General features: G+C 40.2%; 1 protein-coding gene across 1 annotated transcript in view; it reads right to left on the bottom strand.

Moving 5' to 3' along the window:
- Positions 1 to 387: 387 nt before the first annotated feature.
- Positions 388 to 14,568, bottom strand: part of LMX1B (LIM homeobox transcription factor 1 beta) — a 109,162-nt gene continuing 94,981 nt past the window's right edge. The window contains exons 3-8 of the mRNA XM_083807756.1: positions 12,248 to 12,480; positions 8,413 to 8,591; positions 7,343 to 7,420; positions 6,873 to 6,939; positions 5,732 to 5,893; positions 388 to 3,972 (exon numbers count right to left, since the gene is read on the bottom strand). Of these exons, the coding sequence (XP_083663882.1) occupies positions 3,815 to 3,972; positions 5,732 to 5,893; positions 6,873 to 6,939; positions 7,343 to 7,420; positions 8,413 to 8,591; positions 12,248 to 12,480 (877 nt within the window). The 3' untranslated portion in view covers positions 388 to 3,814. The remainder of the gene's footprint in view (positions 3,973 to 5,731; positions 5,894 to 6,872; positions 6,940 to 7,342; positions 7,421 to 8,412; positions 8,592 to 12,247; positions 12,481 to 14,568) is intronic.

Here is a 14,568-nt window from a genome sequence, read left to right as displayed (position 1 = left end):
CACTCAATGGAAATATGCTGCTGCTCAGCTGAGAGCCAGTTGGTGGGTTCAATGACCACACTGTTCAGTAACCATTCATGAAGGCAGGAAAAACTGTGTGTGCTACCATTGCTTTTATGAACAGATCTTGTAATTGCACAATAAAGACCTCTGAGGAAGCTATTACTTAGTGTATTCATTCTTATCTCACAGTAACCTTTTTTAAACATTATCGAGCAAACACTGAAACCTAATCAATCATCTTTTACTTAATTGCATCTTGTCACCACTTTAGCTTAACACGTATTCCTTGCTTAGCCAAAACAATGATTGGAACACCACGAAGAGTTCACTTGATGCATTTATATTAGAAAAGGGTTAATTTCCTAGGGAAAATGATCACTGTAAGGTGCATGTAATAAACTGCTGTCATGACCTCTAACCTTCAAGCTCCCATATGTGCAATCATTGTTTGTGGTTTCCGTAGAAGTGCCAGATGCTAAGAATTTTTGGCAAGGGTTTATCAATTTGACTCAGAATAAGATATTACTGTGATATGGACCATTAAACATTTTACTTTCACCTGATTGGTGACATTTCCCTTGACAACAGAAGAGTAAAACAGAAATCAAAAAGGTCAGAGGTTGCTATATAATCTTTTACTGCAGGTCCCAGGTTAAAACCACAATGATCACACTCCAGTAGGATAATTCATTCCACAAAAAAGTGACATTTATTTTGCTTTAATGAACTTTGGCCTTTGCCAGATTTAATGGGTCTGCTGGAAATCACTGACCATGCATTCCTTCCCTTGACCAGCAGCAATCCACAGTGGCAAGGGAAGCATTATGCATGCCAGATGGCTTGACTGTGTAGTGTCTGTGGCACCAGAGGTGGTAGAAAATGGGGGAACAAACAGCTAAGGCATCATCATACAACACACCAAGGGAAAAGGAGATGGTATGTACAGGTACATTGCAATGAAAGAAAAAAAAGGTAGCAAACAACCATCTAAAGAACAGCAAAAGATTATGGTTACTTCAGCTATCAAACGGGATATTGGATTCTTTACCTTGGAAATCAATTGTATTTTCAACAACCAGCCCAGAAGCAGAGGTAGAGTTGGGACAAGACAGTTCTCCAAACTGTAGGACACATTATTGTTATCACTTAAGTCTCTGTATACAATAAATGCCATTTTGGTCCTGCCAGGAATGAGGGACAAAGCAAGATTTATGTCTAGTCTATAAACCCAGTATGTTTGAGATGGTGAACACGCTTTTCTATGACTCTGGATGAGCACAGGAGGAGGATGGGGAGGAAAATATTATGAATTCATTGAGATTGGTGGTTATAAATGTTTATAATGTGCTACATGAAAAGTGCTTGCCTTCTGCCCTGCAAGCAGTATAGCTCACCTGAGTTCTTTATGTTTGCTATCATGAAGAGAGAAAGGAAATTGTTATTTATCTTGACATGCAAAGAAAGGGAAGAATGGCTGCGAAAAGAAAATTCTTCCAATTTCAAAACATATCCAGGGGCTCACAACCTTCAACTAAAAAAACACATCCCTACCAGAAAGTGAGAGAATGGTTACTAGCAAAAGTAACAGACCCACCTCCCTGGGCGTGGCAGGCTCCTTGGAGAGATAAAATAGGCACCTACAGGAAGGGGAGCATCACCCCACACAGGGATGTTGGTTCCTTCACACATGAAGGGCCCTGTATGAGGCAGGTGGTGAGTTGGCCACTGCTCTGCAGCAGGAGGGGTTTACCTCCAGGTCTGTGCTTAGCTCTGCTGCAGTGTATGCATGTAGTCTTCTCCCCTAGTGCTAGCCTCATCACAGTGTGAAGATGCATGGGCTTATCTCAAAGACAGAAATTTGCTTTCTCACTAAACCTCTGACGCTCTCGGTCCGCATCTTCATATTGGAGAAGAACATGATCTTACCTGTTCCCTTGGACCTACCACCTATCCATGTCATCCCTCCCTCTGGGGTGCAGGGAGAGCCCTGCTGCATGGGCGAAGGGGCGCGTGGCTGCCCAGCAGAACCAGGCTCTGTGGGCAGAGGAGCTCTGGGGCTGGGTGCAGTGGGTGCACTCCTTCCATCCCCACGCAGGAATAGCACCCCTTGGCCAGGGTCAGGGTCCCAGGGAGTGTCTGCACGCCTGTGAATGGAATGCTCTGCGCCTCCCCAGGAGGCTGCTGCTCTGAGCTGCTGCCAGTCCTCACCCAAAGGAATCAGATTAACCAACACTTTGGCTTGTTTTTGGATATTATGGTCAATATAGTAAAGGTATTTATTTCAGAAAGGGCCTATCCTGCCAATCTTTCCCCATGAGCTCTATTTTGAACACACCCTATAATTACTGATATTACCCTGGCAAATTTTCCCCATGAAGTTTTCTCCACTAAGAACCATGACTGTACTTGTCTGCCTCTCCACATTATAATTATCACCAGGCAATATTTATAACTATGCTATTATTATTTATGATATTTTATGCCCTATGAAAACCTATATGACATATGCTCAAGCTTCAGCATCTGAGATGATCAAACTTCATCTGGGTCATTTCCTTCAATTTATGCATTTCTTGTTCTTCCATTTGCACTACTAAAAGGTTAGTTGGAGTATTTACTGTAAATACAGTAAATCAGCATGAAACTTGCAGTATTTCTGTTAGATTACAGCTCAGTATATCTAAACCTCCCATTGTGATCTCTCTCCTACTTTTTTTTTTTTCCTTCCTAGCTGGTGCACATTTCAGGACTTCTGATGGTTCAGGCTAGAACTGTATATCATAGATTCTTGCTGAAGCAAGATAATTAACTAAAGGAGTGCTTAATTATTCCAGATGGACAATGGAGAATAGCACATTTATGCCTCATGCAAAACAAATAAACAGAACAGAATGAACAACATGTTTGCCAGTCATAGCCTAGACTTGGAATTTGGCACTGAAATACTTACAAACAAAAGTAAATGTTTTATTCTCACACTGCAAAAAAAAAAATAATAAATAAAACTCTGTCTTGTAAGCACCTTTAGTTTTAATTAATAAAGATCAATACTAACCTAAATGCCTCTGTCCCTAACATGCATCTCCTCTCCAGGGTCATAGACCTTTCTTATTACAAAATCACTGGCTTTCTCCATAAATATAACTGTTAACCAGTTTCCTCAGTATCATATGTATAAGGGCTATAAACTAATCAGCAGATCTAGATTATGTAAAAAAAGTGTAGAAAGGAAACAAATGTTGAACGTCACATTTACATTAACTTCTCACAGTTCAAATGGCAATTTATCCACAACATAGTATGAATCATGCAGTAAGAAAAGGGAGGAATCTCCAGTTTCTTTGATTTATTTTTCATGTGGTTGACCGATGTCAGTATCAGTGGCTTAAAAAAAATTAAACATCCAAAAGAAAGGGAGAGAGAAAGGAGGAAAAGGTCTAGCTTTCTGCAAAATCCATTTCCTTTACAACGATGAGCTCAAACCAAACCAAAAAAAAAAAGGCTGCTGAAGAGCAGGGTCTTCTGTTCCTTCCACGCTTCTCTCTTGATCTGGTGCAAGCTGGGAATCAAGGGTATGGGACCAGTGGATGTGTTTTGTTTATATATGTATGTATGTAAGTAGGTAGGTATTGATATATATATACATACATACATATATGCATACAGATATAGTCTTCCTAAAAATGCTCTTTGCAGTCCAGAGGCGGCAGGAGTCACTGTGAAGGAAGAGCTGGGCAACATATGGCTGTAGAGTCTGCACTGGAAAAAGTCACTGGCTAAATATACGCCGGCTGTTTCTTTTCTTTTATTTTCATGAGGCAAAATATGAGCTCTGCATAGAGTACAGCCTGTCAATGGGGTTTCCTACTCTAGCCTGCATGGAGTTAACTTCAGAAGAGGCAAGAAAACAGTCGCTCAAGCTAGTTAAAGAGGTATCACTGTCGATATCATGAAAAATGGAGTCGTTTCCTGTAAATGAAATGTATATGTTAAGCTGTATTCTGTGCAGCCAGAGAAGGACATAGTATACATGGATGCTCATATGTTGCACACTGCAGCAAAATGGAATGCTCCTGGTTTTGTTTTGGCATGTTAACATAAGTTGGCTCTAAGCATCTGACCTATAAAGAGAAAGGCTAGCAATCAACTTGCAAAGTTCAACTGTCAGCAATACCACTTAGAAGTGCAGAAACCTGCCAGTATCTAATTTATGCCCCAGTCAACAGTACAAAAGCAGGTCTTGGCTGACAACATAAGCAAATGGTGTCAGGGGAGAAGGTCCCTGGCGTTCCTTGAGCTGGGATTCAGCACTTGCGGGGGCTCCGTGGAGGAAAGGAGGACCAGACGCTAAGAGCCCAACAACAGGAAAAAGCAGCCTGAGGACCAAAACCAGTAATGGTCTTCATTCACACATAAGGTAAAAGGCAGGTCGACAAACACGACAGGACCCAGGAGGAGGCCCAACTTCCCTGGCCTCAAATGAGCTACAGTTGTAAACATGCTTTCTTGTCAGAAAATTCCACTCGCTGGGGGCTGGTTTGGAACACAGCACCATTTATTTCCCTTAGCAACTAGAATTTCAGCTTACTTCATATCTTAAGGTACCAGAAAGAGCTCTAGCTCAAGTAATGTGAGCTTTAGAAAAGTGTTACAATGTTTTTTTTTCCTTATGCCTTCATTTAAAATGGCTTTCTTTTAATTCCTGCATTGGTTTTAAAACACAGAACATGCTTCCAAATGAGTTTTGCTTAGAATTTGCCAAGCACATTGTTAGCAACAAAATCACAAGCTGTCTAATGCTCATTTGCACTTCAAATATCCTCAGCTCCTTACAGTATTTACCAAATTGCCTGGTGTGCACTGTGGACTTGCCTCAGTGGAAAAAAGTAATAACACGGACCCAAGCCAGATTTCTTGTTGGTCTGTGCAATCCATGCTCATGAAAGTGATGTGCACATGTAACTCTGCAATGAAGTGCTCCTGGTCAATACAAAAGAGTCTGATGTAACAGGCCCTTGTGGGCAATAGCAAGGCCAATAATCACAGTCCAAGAAAACCTCTCAAGTTTTGTTTAAATGCCACACTGCAATTGTCCAGAATCAATTATTAGGCATTTAATGCTCATGATGCATTTGGTGTACCTATTCACTTGATGTTGTATGGGCAGGAAATTATAAAACCAAACCATCATCTTGAGTTTGGACAGAGAATATAATTATGCAGGAGAAATGTCCTGTGGTGATATATCTCTCAGTAGCTCAAGAATTGCTCTTTAACAAATCCATGCATCCAATCTGAGGGATCTGAGAGGGGTGGTCATTTATTCTGGAATAAATAGATTACTTATCCTTATTAGACAACTTTTCAAAGCATTACTTTCCCAGAGCTTCTAGGAAGGGGAAAAAATTGTGAGGGAAATAGAATTTGTCTCTGTTTATTTTTAGATGTCTTGGATAGTGATTTAAAAAAGTGGAGCTGGAGAGGTATTGATGCTTGTTTTTATCCTTTATCAAAACTATACTGTGAAGTAGCTTTGAAGGGTGTCTGGAGCCTGGGATAAGCTCTCTTCTACCCGCTTATGTGTGCATGAAAACATACACACAAAACTGACTGGTACAAATCCCAGAAAAAAATATTATAAAAGCAAGTAACTCTGTTGAACCTTTGTAGTGTGAACCTGCATACAAACCCTGCTATTTCTGATGCAGCAGAATGATGCTTGCCTTACCATAAGGATTCATGTGGTCGCCTGGCATTTGTGGAGGGGTAAGACCCTGCTGAAATGGGTCTGTGCCATAACTGCTTTGATCCATTGCTACAATCTGCTGCTGTGGCGGTGCAAGTGGTGTGTAAGATGTCATCATCCCTTCCATTCGATTAGACATTACTTCTGCAGAAGACACAGGAGGGCACGGTCACTGCTTAGCAACAAAGAGGCTGCAGACAGTAGTATTGGTGGCATTACTGAACACGAGATCAGAGGGAATACAGATAGGTGCCATGCAGAGGAGCATTCCCAATCTTGTCTGGGAGTACAACCTTCAACAGTAAATTGAGAGACTTGTAATCTCTGACTACATAATTATGGAGTTCCTGGGTGCTTGACCATCTCTTCCCAAAGTCTCCTGTGTCTGGCATAGCCCTTATAACATCTAATGCCTGTTGATGCCAGCCTAATACTGCTAATTCAGCAACAGTACAATGATTCCCTAAGCTGGAGTGGATATCATGTTGAGCAATCAATAAGTGCTTCCTTGACAGCATGCAGAACAGCCTCATGTGCTGCTTATAGACCATGATCCTGAACACCAGGACAGTTTTGATGCTCTGTGTAAAGAAGAGGATATGAGGCTGCAGGGCCTTGGGATGCTGCTCCTTAACAGCATCCATGAAGAAGCAGGACAAGCCCTAGCACCTCTGTGCAAGTCCTGCCGAATGATCTTGGGCACAGGAGGGCAGCAGCAATGTTGATGCCCTTGCAGGCAGTCAGCAGATGCCCAGCTGTTCATGGTTCCCTTTCTTCATGAGAAAATAAAGCTAACTGGGGGATCTTCCTGGAGTGGGCCTCCAGGAGATTTCCTCCAGTGAAAGCTCCTCTGTACCACATATTTCTTCTAGGGAGGTGGTAACAGCTTCTGTGTAAGCACCTCCAGGGTCTGGCCCCCTGGGAGGACTTCGGGATAACCCATGGCAAGCACTTGTACACAGCTGCTGTGTGTGCTTCCACAGATGATGGCGCACATTACCTACAGAGCTGTGAATGCCATGTATGGCTGTTCCAAGACATTATGCACCCATGTGGGAATGGCACTTTGAGAAATCCTGCAGATTCTTTTCCCCTTGCTTTACCTCCATCACAAATCACCTACCTTGCCCTAGTCGCTGGGAGTTTTGTTGCTCCTGCTGCTGCTGATGCCTTCGTGCTAGCTTTTTCATCTGAATAAAAGAGGAAGAACAGAACAATTTCATCGGTCTGAATGAAACATTTTCTTCCTTTCAAAATTCTTTGCAAATATCAAATCAATTAATACAGACCACTTATATTCATGCACATATCACTGTGGGTTCAGTTTATTTTCTAAGCTTAAACATTTCAGTTTCTACTTCATATTTGCATGCAAAATTTACTCCCAACATTGTGTTGCTTTGAGGACAAGAACTCAATGTTTATGTTTGAAAGTGGCCCTTCTCTTATGGATGTAGAAAGCAGAGAATGAAAAATGTGTATAGTTTAGTCCCTAGGATCTTTGTGATATGTACAACAACTCAGGGAGGAGAAATGAATCTCTATTGCAGGACAATTTGTATTCTACATTTGAGAACATGACAAACAACCTACCTTTGCTCTTTGGTTTTGAAACCAGACCTGGACAACTCGCACACTGAGTCCTGTTTCAGCTGCTAGTGTTTCTCTGACCTGAAGGAAGAAATGTTTAATGATGTAATTTTTGAAATTATTATTATTATTATTTTACATCTAGTAAGTTACATTAAGAGAAAGATGTTTGTATTTACAATAAAAATTTCAGGTACAGAATTAATTTTTTTAAATCCCTCATATTTTTGCAGTTTGTGCAAGTTCTGCCCTTCATACCACTACCAGTTTCATAAATACTAAACAAATACTCTGATCTGTGTAAAATTATACTAACTCATTTCAAAACTTTTGTCTTACCCATAAATGAGTTCTGTATAAAAATTACAAATTTAGTATGAACACTTTTCATGTTTTTTAAGCAGAACTTGATACTTTAAAATGAAAACAAGGCACATTGCACTGTCCCAAGAGATATACTTTGTACATCTGCAAGAGAATGTCACTTTTTCCAACAATGACAATTTTGGGGATCCAACTCCATTTTTTCCCAATCAAATTTAGGAGGAAACGTTACCTAGGTGGCTTTTCAGACATTTGATTTTCATCAGCTTCATCATACCTTTCCCTAGCTGCTATAACTGAGATTAACACCATGGTTAATTTTCATGAAAAAACAGGACTGGAAGGACAAGTAGTGGGACTAGGGTTGTGCACCCACCTCGCTGGATAGTGACTCCCTCTGTGGTGGAAAGGAGAAGGGCACAAAGACCCTTGTTTACCCAGGCTCTGACTGTCCGTGACTACTACATGTTTTACAAGAAGCAAACAGCATTGCTCCACAGGAATCAGTCTAAGTTACATTCTGAATACCCAGAAATAACATTGTGCTGATCCCAAGCTACTAACTGCTTAAAGATAAGAAGGAATTTGGGTGAGTACTGCCATATGCTGGCCTGGTTTTCTACATTCACCACAGGGTACCTGATGCTGGCCTGGGAAGGGGCAGGGGCCTACGTGGACCTGTGGCCTGACCCTGTCACCATCATGGCCTGGTGTCAGAGCTTACTGGTGGTCCCTGATGATGCACCTACCTTCCTACAGGGCTTGGAAGACACTTCAAAGGATGCTTTGAATGCTCGTCTCTGCTGTGTAGTAAGTATTGTCCTTGGCCGTTTAGGTCTCCTTGGGTCTTTCCCATCGTCACTTCCTTTTCCTTGGGTTACTTGTCCTTTGGTGGGTTTAACATCTCCATCTTCATCATCACTTTTAACTGGTGAAAAATAAAAAGAATATAAAACCGAGCTTATTCCACCAAGATAACAACCTGTGTGAGAACTACTCTTCAGCTGCAAACTTGTCAACAGGTTCAACTATTATCCTATGTTTATTTGAAGACTTAAATTTACTTAAATTCTCTTAAATGTGTGTACACTGCCTAAATCAAATTTCACAAAAGCAGAAAAATGAGCTAAGTTTAAATTGAGGGCATGGGACTAACCAGGGGGTGGAAACTCAGAATGTGCTTCAGTATCTCCAGGAACCGGGCACTGATAGACTTGGTGCCTTTCCAGCATTTCTTGGTCTGATCTACCCTCACCTGCTGACACTTGCAGCCACACCAACTAGCTTTCCAACACTTTCCCTTCACAGAATAGCTGCATCTTCTCCTAGAGCACTAGTTTCAGAGAGGTGCTAGGGAAGCAAAACAGTGTAAATGCAAATATTCCCAAAATATCTTAAGGTCTGTTTCACTAAATATAGCGTAGATTCCAGTTATTGTTTTGAATATTTTGAAGCTCTGGAGATAATATTAAATATATTCTTTGCCCTCTCATTTCTGCATCCCATGGAAAACATCAGTATCCTTTCTCTGCATATTACAATGTGTCTACATGTGCATGCACAAATTTATCTTGCTTGGCAAATACAAATAAATATAGATGTGCCTGTGTAGAATAAATAGATTATTTGTATTTTCTATGGTTAGATTCTAAATATTCTTATGATCTGGTGATATGATGTGTGTTAGTATATTGTACTGGAAATTTCAATCTCAGTGGTAAAGTTTGAAGAGTAAGTATAAATTCTGATGTGAAAAACTTTTCAACATGGTATATTTTATTTTATCAGACTACTGTTTTTTTTTCTTCCAGAAAACATTAATATACTATTCTAGGGACTTCAGCCTTAAGAAACACGCTGCAATTTTGATATACTCAAAGATGACGTTTGGGGAATTAACAAATTAGACTTTAATTCATTTTAAGGTCTGATTATTATGTACCTAGCAATCTAATCACCTTTTACTTTAATAAGCATCTTTTTCCTAATGATTAAAGAGAAGTTCAGTCATTTTAATAACCATGACATTATTAACTTTCGAGCATGCCATTTCTAAGGAAAGGTTTGTGAGGATTAATATTGCTCATTGGAGAGTTACTTTTGTGTCCAATGGATAAATATTTGATTGGAGAAGGACACATACTCAGCCAGGGGTATGTGAGATCATTTGCTCTCACACAGGCATTTGTGAGATCTATGTTTTCAATGTATTAGACAATGGGAGATGAAACATCCCATTTAATTTGTTAACTTGTTTTTCAGGTTGGGTTTGGCTAACAGAGAATAATGGGGAGAAAAGCATCTCCAGGAGTAAGAAACTACCCCTTGCCTTGTGCCAAGTGAAAATGAAGTTGAAACCAAGCTTAGTTTGTACTGCTTTGGCAGCGTACTGCCCATCTGATCACAAAATACAAAATCTAGTAGTGAAGGAGTACACATCTGTGCCAGATGTAGCCCTCAGACAGAGGCAGCTGGCAAACAGCAACCACCAGTCCCAGCATGGCACACTTGCACTTGCTGGCAAGAACAGCAGGGGAGGAGCAGGATTACCACACTCATCACTGCAGGACTGGGTACAGCCCTGCTCACTGGTCTTCTCAAAGGGGTTTGTCTGGGTACAGACAGCCTGCAGCAGGTTGCTGAAGCTGGTGATGGTAAAACACGCTGAAAGGCAAATAGGAAACTCACACACCTCAGGCAAATTCACAGAGACCAAACCCTGTGACATGAGATTTAGAAAGGCTCTGGCCCTGCACATCCTGCTGAGTCAGCAGTGACCTTTGTCTTACAGCGTTCATGACACAAAAATATAAATTTGAGCAATGTGGTGAATATGGCTCTCAGATTAGAGACTAAGTATAATTACTATTCCTAGTGAAATTGGAATAATGTATTTTCCCAAACTACAGGCAAACATTTGTGTTATTTGTATGCTTAATGGAATGGTAATTGTTGATTTTCTGAGACATTTTCTTGGGAAACAAATGAGCAATTATGATGACTGGCAGCAGTCTGCATACACACTGTCTCTAGTCTTGAACTCAGCCAGAGCACACTGCAATGCAAAGTTTCCAGTCTTGGTGAGTATACACAGCACAGGAAGGAGGAATCCTGTCTCTCCTGGGAATGCTTGAGCTTGACACCCAGTCCTCACTGTAACAGCAGCCAGATACTCTGGATTTTGGACTGGAGAACCCACATCCAGTGTGTGAACTGTTTATCCTGTGCAGTACTCTGCTCTCAGCCCCAGACAGACAGCAAGCATCTTTGCTCACCCTTTCAAAACTTCCCTTAGGAAGTGGGTGGAGGACAGGAAGTATTCATTTCTCCCTCACTGCAGAGAACTTGGGGAAAACACCCATCAGCTGCTGTCAGTTGTGAGGACTCCACTTCCTTCTTTAGGAGAAGGTAAAAGTTCTTTTTGCACAGTATGGTGATCCTCTGCCTCAGACCCCAGGCCAGGTGGTGCAGACTTGTAATCATACTGTTCAAACCCTAGGTCCCCATAAAGGGAGAGGTTACTTCGCACTGTAGACTAGCAGCAGTGCATTTTAATGAGGTATTGAACCTGTCAACCCTGGAACCTGGACAGTTCAAACCCCTTGAGTTTGCACTCATCAGGAACAGTGTAGGACCTGTAGGAGACATCCTTGACAATCCATAACAGGCAAGCTTCGCATGCCTCACTTCTGTACCACGTGTAGCACACAAACCATGGAGCAGCTATCCTTGAGTCAGTATGTAGATTGCCTCCTGGGTTTACACAAGAATGAAGCTCAGACACAAAATAACACATATAACACAAATGATCAGAAAGCATAGAAGAGACATACTACCAGAAAGAAGTCTGGGTGGAGATAAGGAGAGTCAAATATTGTATTTGAAATCATTCAGAGATGGGCTCCATGGTATTGCTTTTTATTCTTATTTTTGTTTTTGTGTGAGTCTCCTTGCCTGCTTTAACAGGAATTGATATGCAGACATCCTCTCCAAGTGTGCAGCCACAGTGGCTTCCTCTGCACTACTCATGCTATTGCTGGAACAAACCCATTTCTCTTTTTTTTTTTTTTTTTTTTTCAGATTCTTCTCAGTATGTGTATGTGGTACTTGTCATTTTCCTTAAAGTTAATGCCTGTGACTGGAAGAGAGAAATATATTTTGGAATACTCTGAAAAATCATGTTTTCTACTTTTGCCATTTTTGTACCTTACTGTTGAAAGTATATGTGCAGAAGATTCCCTGAAATCAGAGCAAATTTTTGGTGGAGGAAAGTATGCCTACACTTTAAACAAGGTCTTGGATATTTGAAGTCAGTCTGATTCACATGCTACATTCTCATAGAAAAACACAATCTTGACCAAAAATAAATAAATAAATAAATTTTTGCCCTTTACTAAGAGAGCAGCAAATTAAGTTAAGGAGAACAGACTGGGGATTTTCAGCTGTGCCTGCTAAGCGCTGTGAATTGCATGGGTGGCATCTGCGTATAGAGAAAGTAGATGTGTAAATGGATATACTTCTCTGTAAAAATGCTCTACAAACCTTTGTGGTTTTTCCAGCTGGGATGGAAGTGGGAAAGCTCACCTGAGTCTGAGTCGTCTGGGCTGACAGAGCTCAACAGGTCTTTCTCTTTTTCATAGTCACTTTTGCAGAGCAACTGCCCTTCCTTCAGAACAAATTCATCGCCTTTCCTCAGCTGTCGTTCACAAACACAGCAACAGAAGCAGCTTAAATGGTAAACACACTCCAGGGCTCTCATCACAAATTCTGTTGGGGCAATCTTTTCCATGCAGCCACTGCACTTGGCAGCAAACAGCCTGTAAGAAAGAAAGGCAGTAAAGTCAAAGAGAATGTCAGATCATACACTGCATGAATTTAAATACAACAAATTCTTCAACGTAACTACAGATCAGCTTGCCTCATACTTTAGTACACTGGGAAACTTGCATCCTTAGTCTTGGAAACATTGTAGGCATGCATTTTATTCAAATGTCAGTCACTTTGGATTAGAGATTTGTCTCACTGTTTTGTTCCTCTTCAGGATAAGAAACATTAAGGTGCTCTCAGAGTTTGGATAACTTTCTTCTAAACCAAATTTACTTAAATTTACTTTTTAGAAGAAGGCAAACAAAACAAAACGCTGATCTCTCTTTTTTTTATTATTATTATTATTTTTATTTTTATGTACAGGAGTTCTGATATCAGCACTTTAACCTGTTCTGAATAGATTTCATGACTTGCCCTTTCTGGTATCGTCTGTCTCTGAGGAGGTTAACAGATGAACACAGAAAAAAGCGTGGAAGGTTATTGCTAATGCTGAGCAGAAGATGACACACACATGCAATCACACACATGCAACTGATAAAGAGAGGAGTGAAATAACATGGCTTTTCTTTGGATGTTGAGTTATTCCAGACCAACCTGTCTCCAAAGAGAATACTGTGCATTTTAAATGGTGTGAAACATCCTTTGGCAGAGACAGGCAGCGATACAATCTGCGAAATTACCACTATAATCACAGGCTCTGGAATATACGCTATATTCCAGACTAGTTCTTATTAAACCTTTATTAACCCCCTCTTTCATCCATCATTAATTTTCTAAGATAAAGTTTGAATGATTTAGATTAATTTTATTTTGCTTTTCTAATAGCAACTGGGAATCTCCCTAAGTGAGCTTTTCGGAAGAGGGCTGCTTCAAATAAAGATGAATAGCTAAGTTATGTCCCTGTATCACATAGTGGCTTTGGTAATTTGAAATTCAGTGTCTCTTATGGCAATACATCAAAGTGCAAGGTACATTAATATTTACATTTTTTAAAATAAAATTAACACAACTGCACCAATGCGTTCACAGGAAAAAGGAGATTCTACCTTTTAGGATGAGGTATGCTGCTTTCTTTTTCATCCTCAGAATTATCTTTTTTTTTTTTTAATTTTTATTTTTATAAAAGGCAAATATCATCAATTTTAGAAGACACAGTCTGTGGTAGCTACTGAGTTCTCCAAAGCTTCCATTTTGTCTGAGCTGAGAAAATACAGCAAAATGGCAACCACTAGCTCTTCAGAAAAGCAGAGTCACAAAATGGGTAAGAGGGAAAAGAAAATGTAAATACATTTGCATACTGCATCCAAAGCAAGGTGGAGTGCGCAAGACCTTGTGTGTTTTTTACATTTGTATCTTTTGATCTGATGAAAGAGATCTACTCTATTAACCTTGCTGGTTTGGTGTATATCTTTGCACAATCACGGCTACAACATGACAGATATGCACTGCACAAGTCATACAAGGGACACTTAGCAACTCCTTTTTGGGTATATAATGAATTAAATCTATTAAAGGAAAATTGATGTCATGCAGGACCCACAGCCACTGCTGGTATATAGGCCATTTAATTTCCTGCAGTCTATTGTGTTTGCCTATATGTTTGGGTTTTTTTGCTCTTACATACAAACTTTAAGAGAGGAAAATATGATTTTATGTTCTAACTAGTAAGCATCACAAAAATATTACAATGTCTTAGCTAGTAAATTCCTATGCAGGAAATATTTCTATTTATACATAATAACATATCTGAAAGGATTAAAATACAATGGGAAAAAAAGAGCAAACAGATTTTAAGCACTTAAAAAAGTTGTTTCTATTTAACTTCTTAAACCTATTTGACTCAGTTTAATTAAGCTTGTATCTTTTGTTTGAAGACTGTTGTGATGATGGAGCACACTTAAAGAATCTGAAGATTAGCAAATCTGGTGTGAAGGCATCCGGCTCCCCTAACTGGCATCAGTTCATTTATACTAGTGTGACAGTTAACCTGTGTACGCTTCAGTAAAATTCAATGGATGGCTATCAGGAGGGATGGGACAGACCCTACATGTGGTAACAGCTCTGATGGGCTGCAGATG

The sequence above is a fragment of the Anser anser genome (genome assembly GCF_964211835.1).
Source record: "Anser anser genome assembly, chromosome: 21".
Lineage (NCBI taxonomy): Eukaryota > Metazoa > Chordata > Aves > Anseriformes > Anatidae > Anser > Anser anser.
Note: the sequence above shows the minus strand (reverse complement) of the source record. Positions and strands in the feature narration are given on the sequence as shown.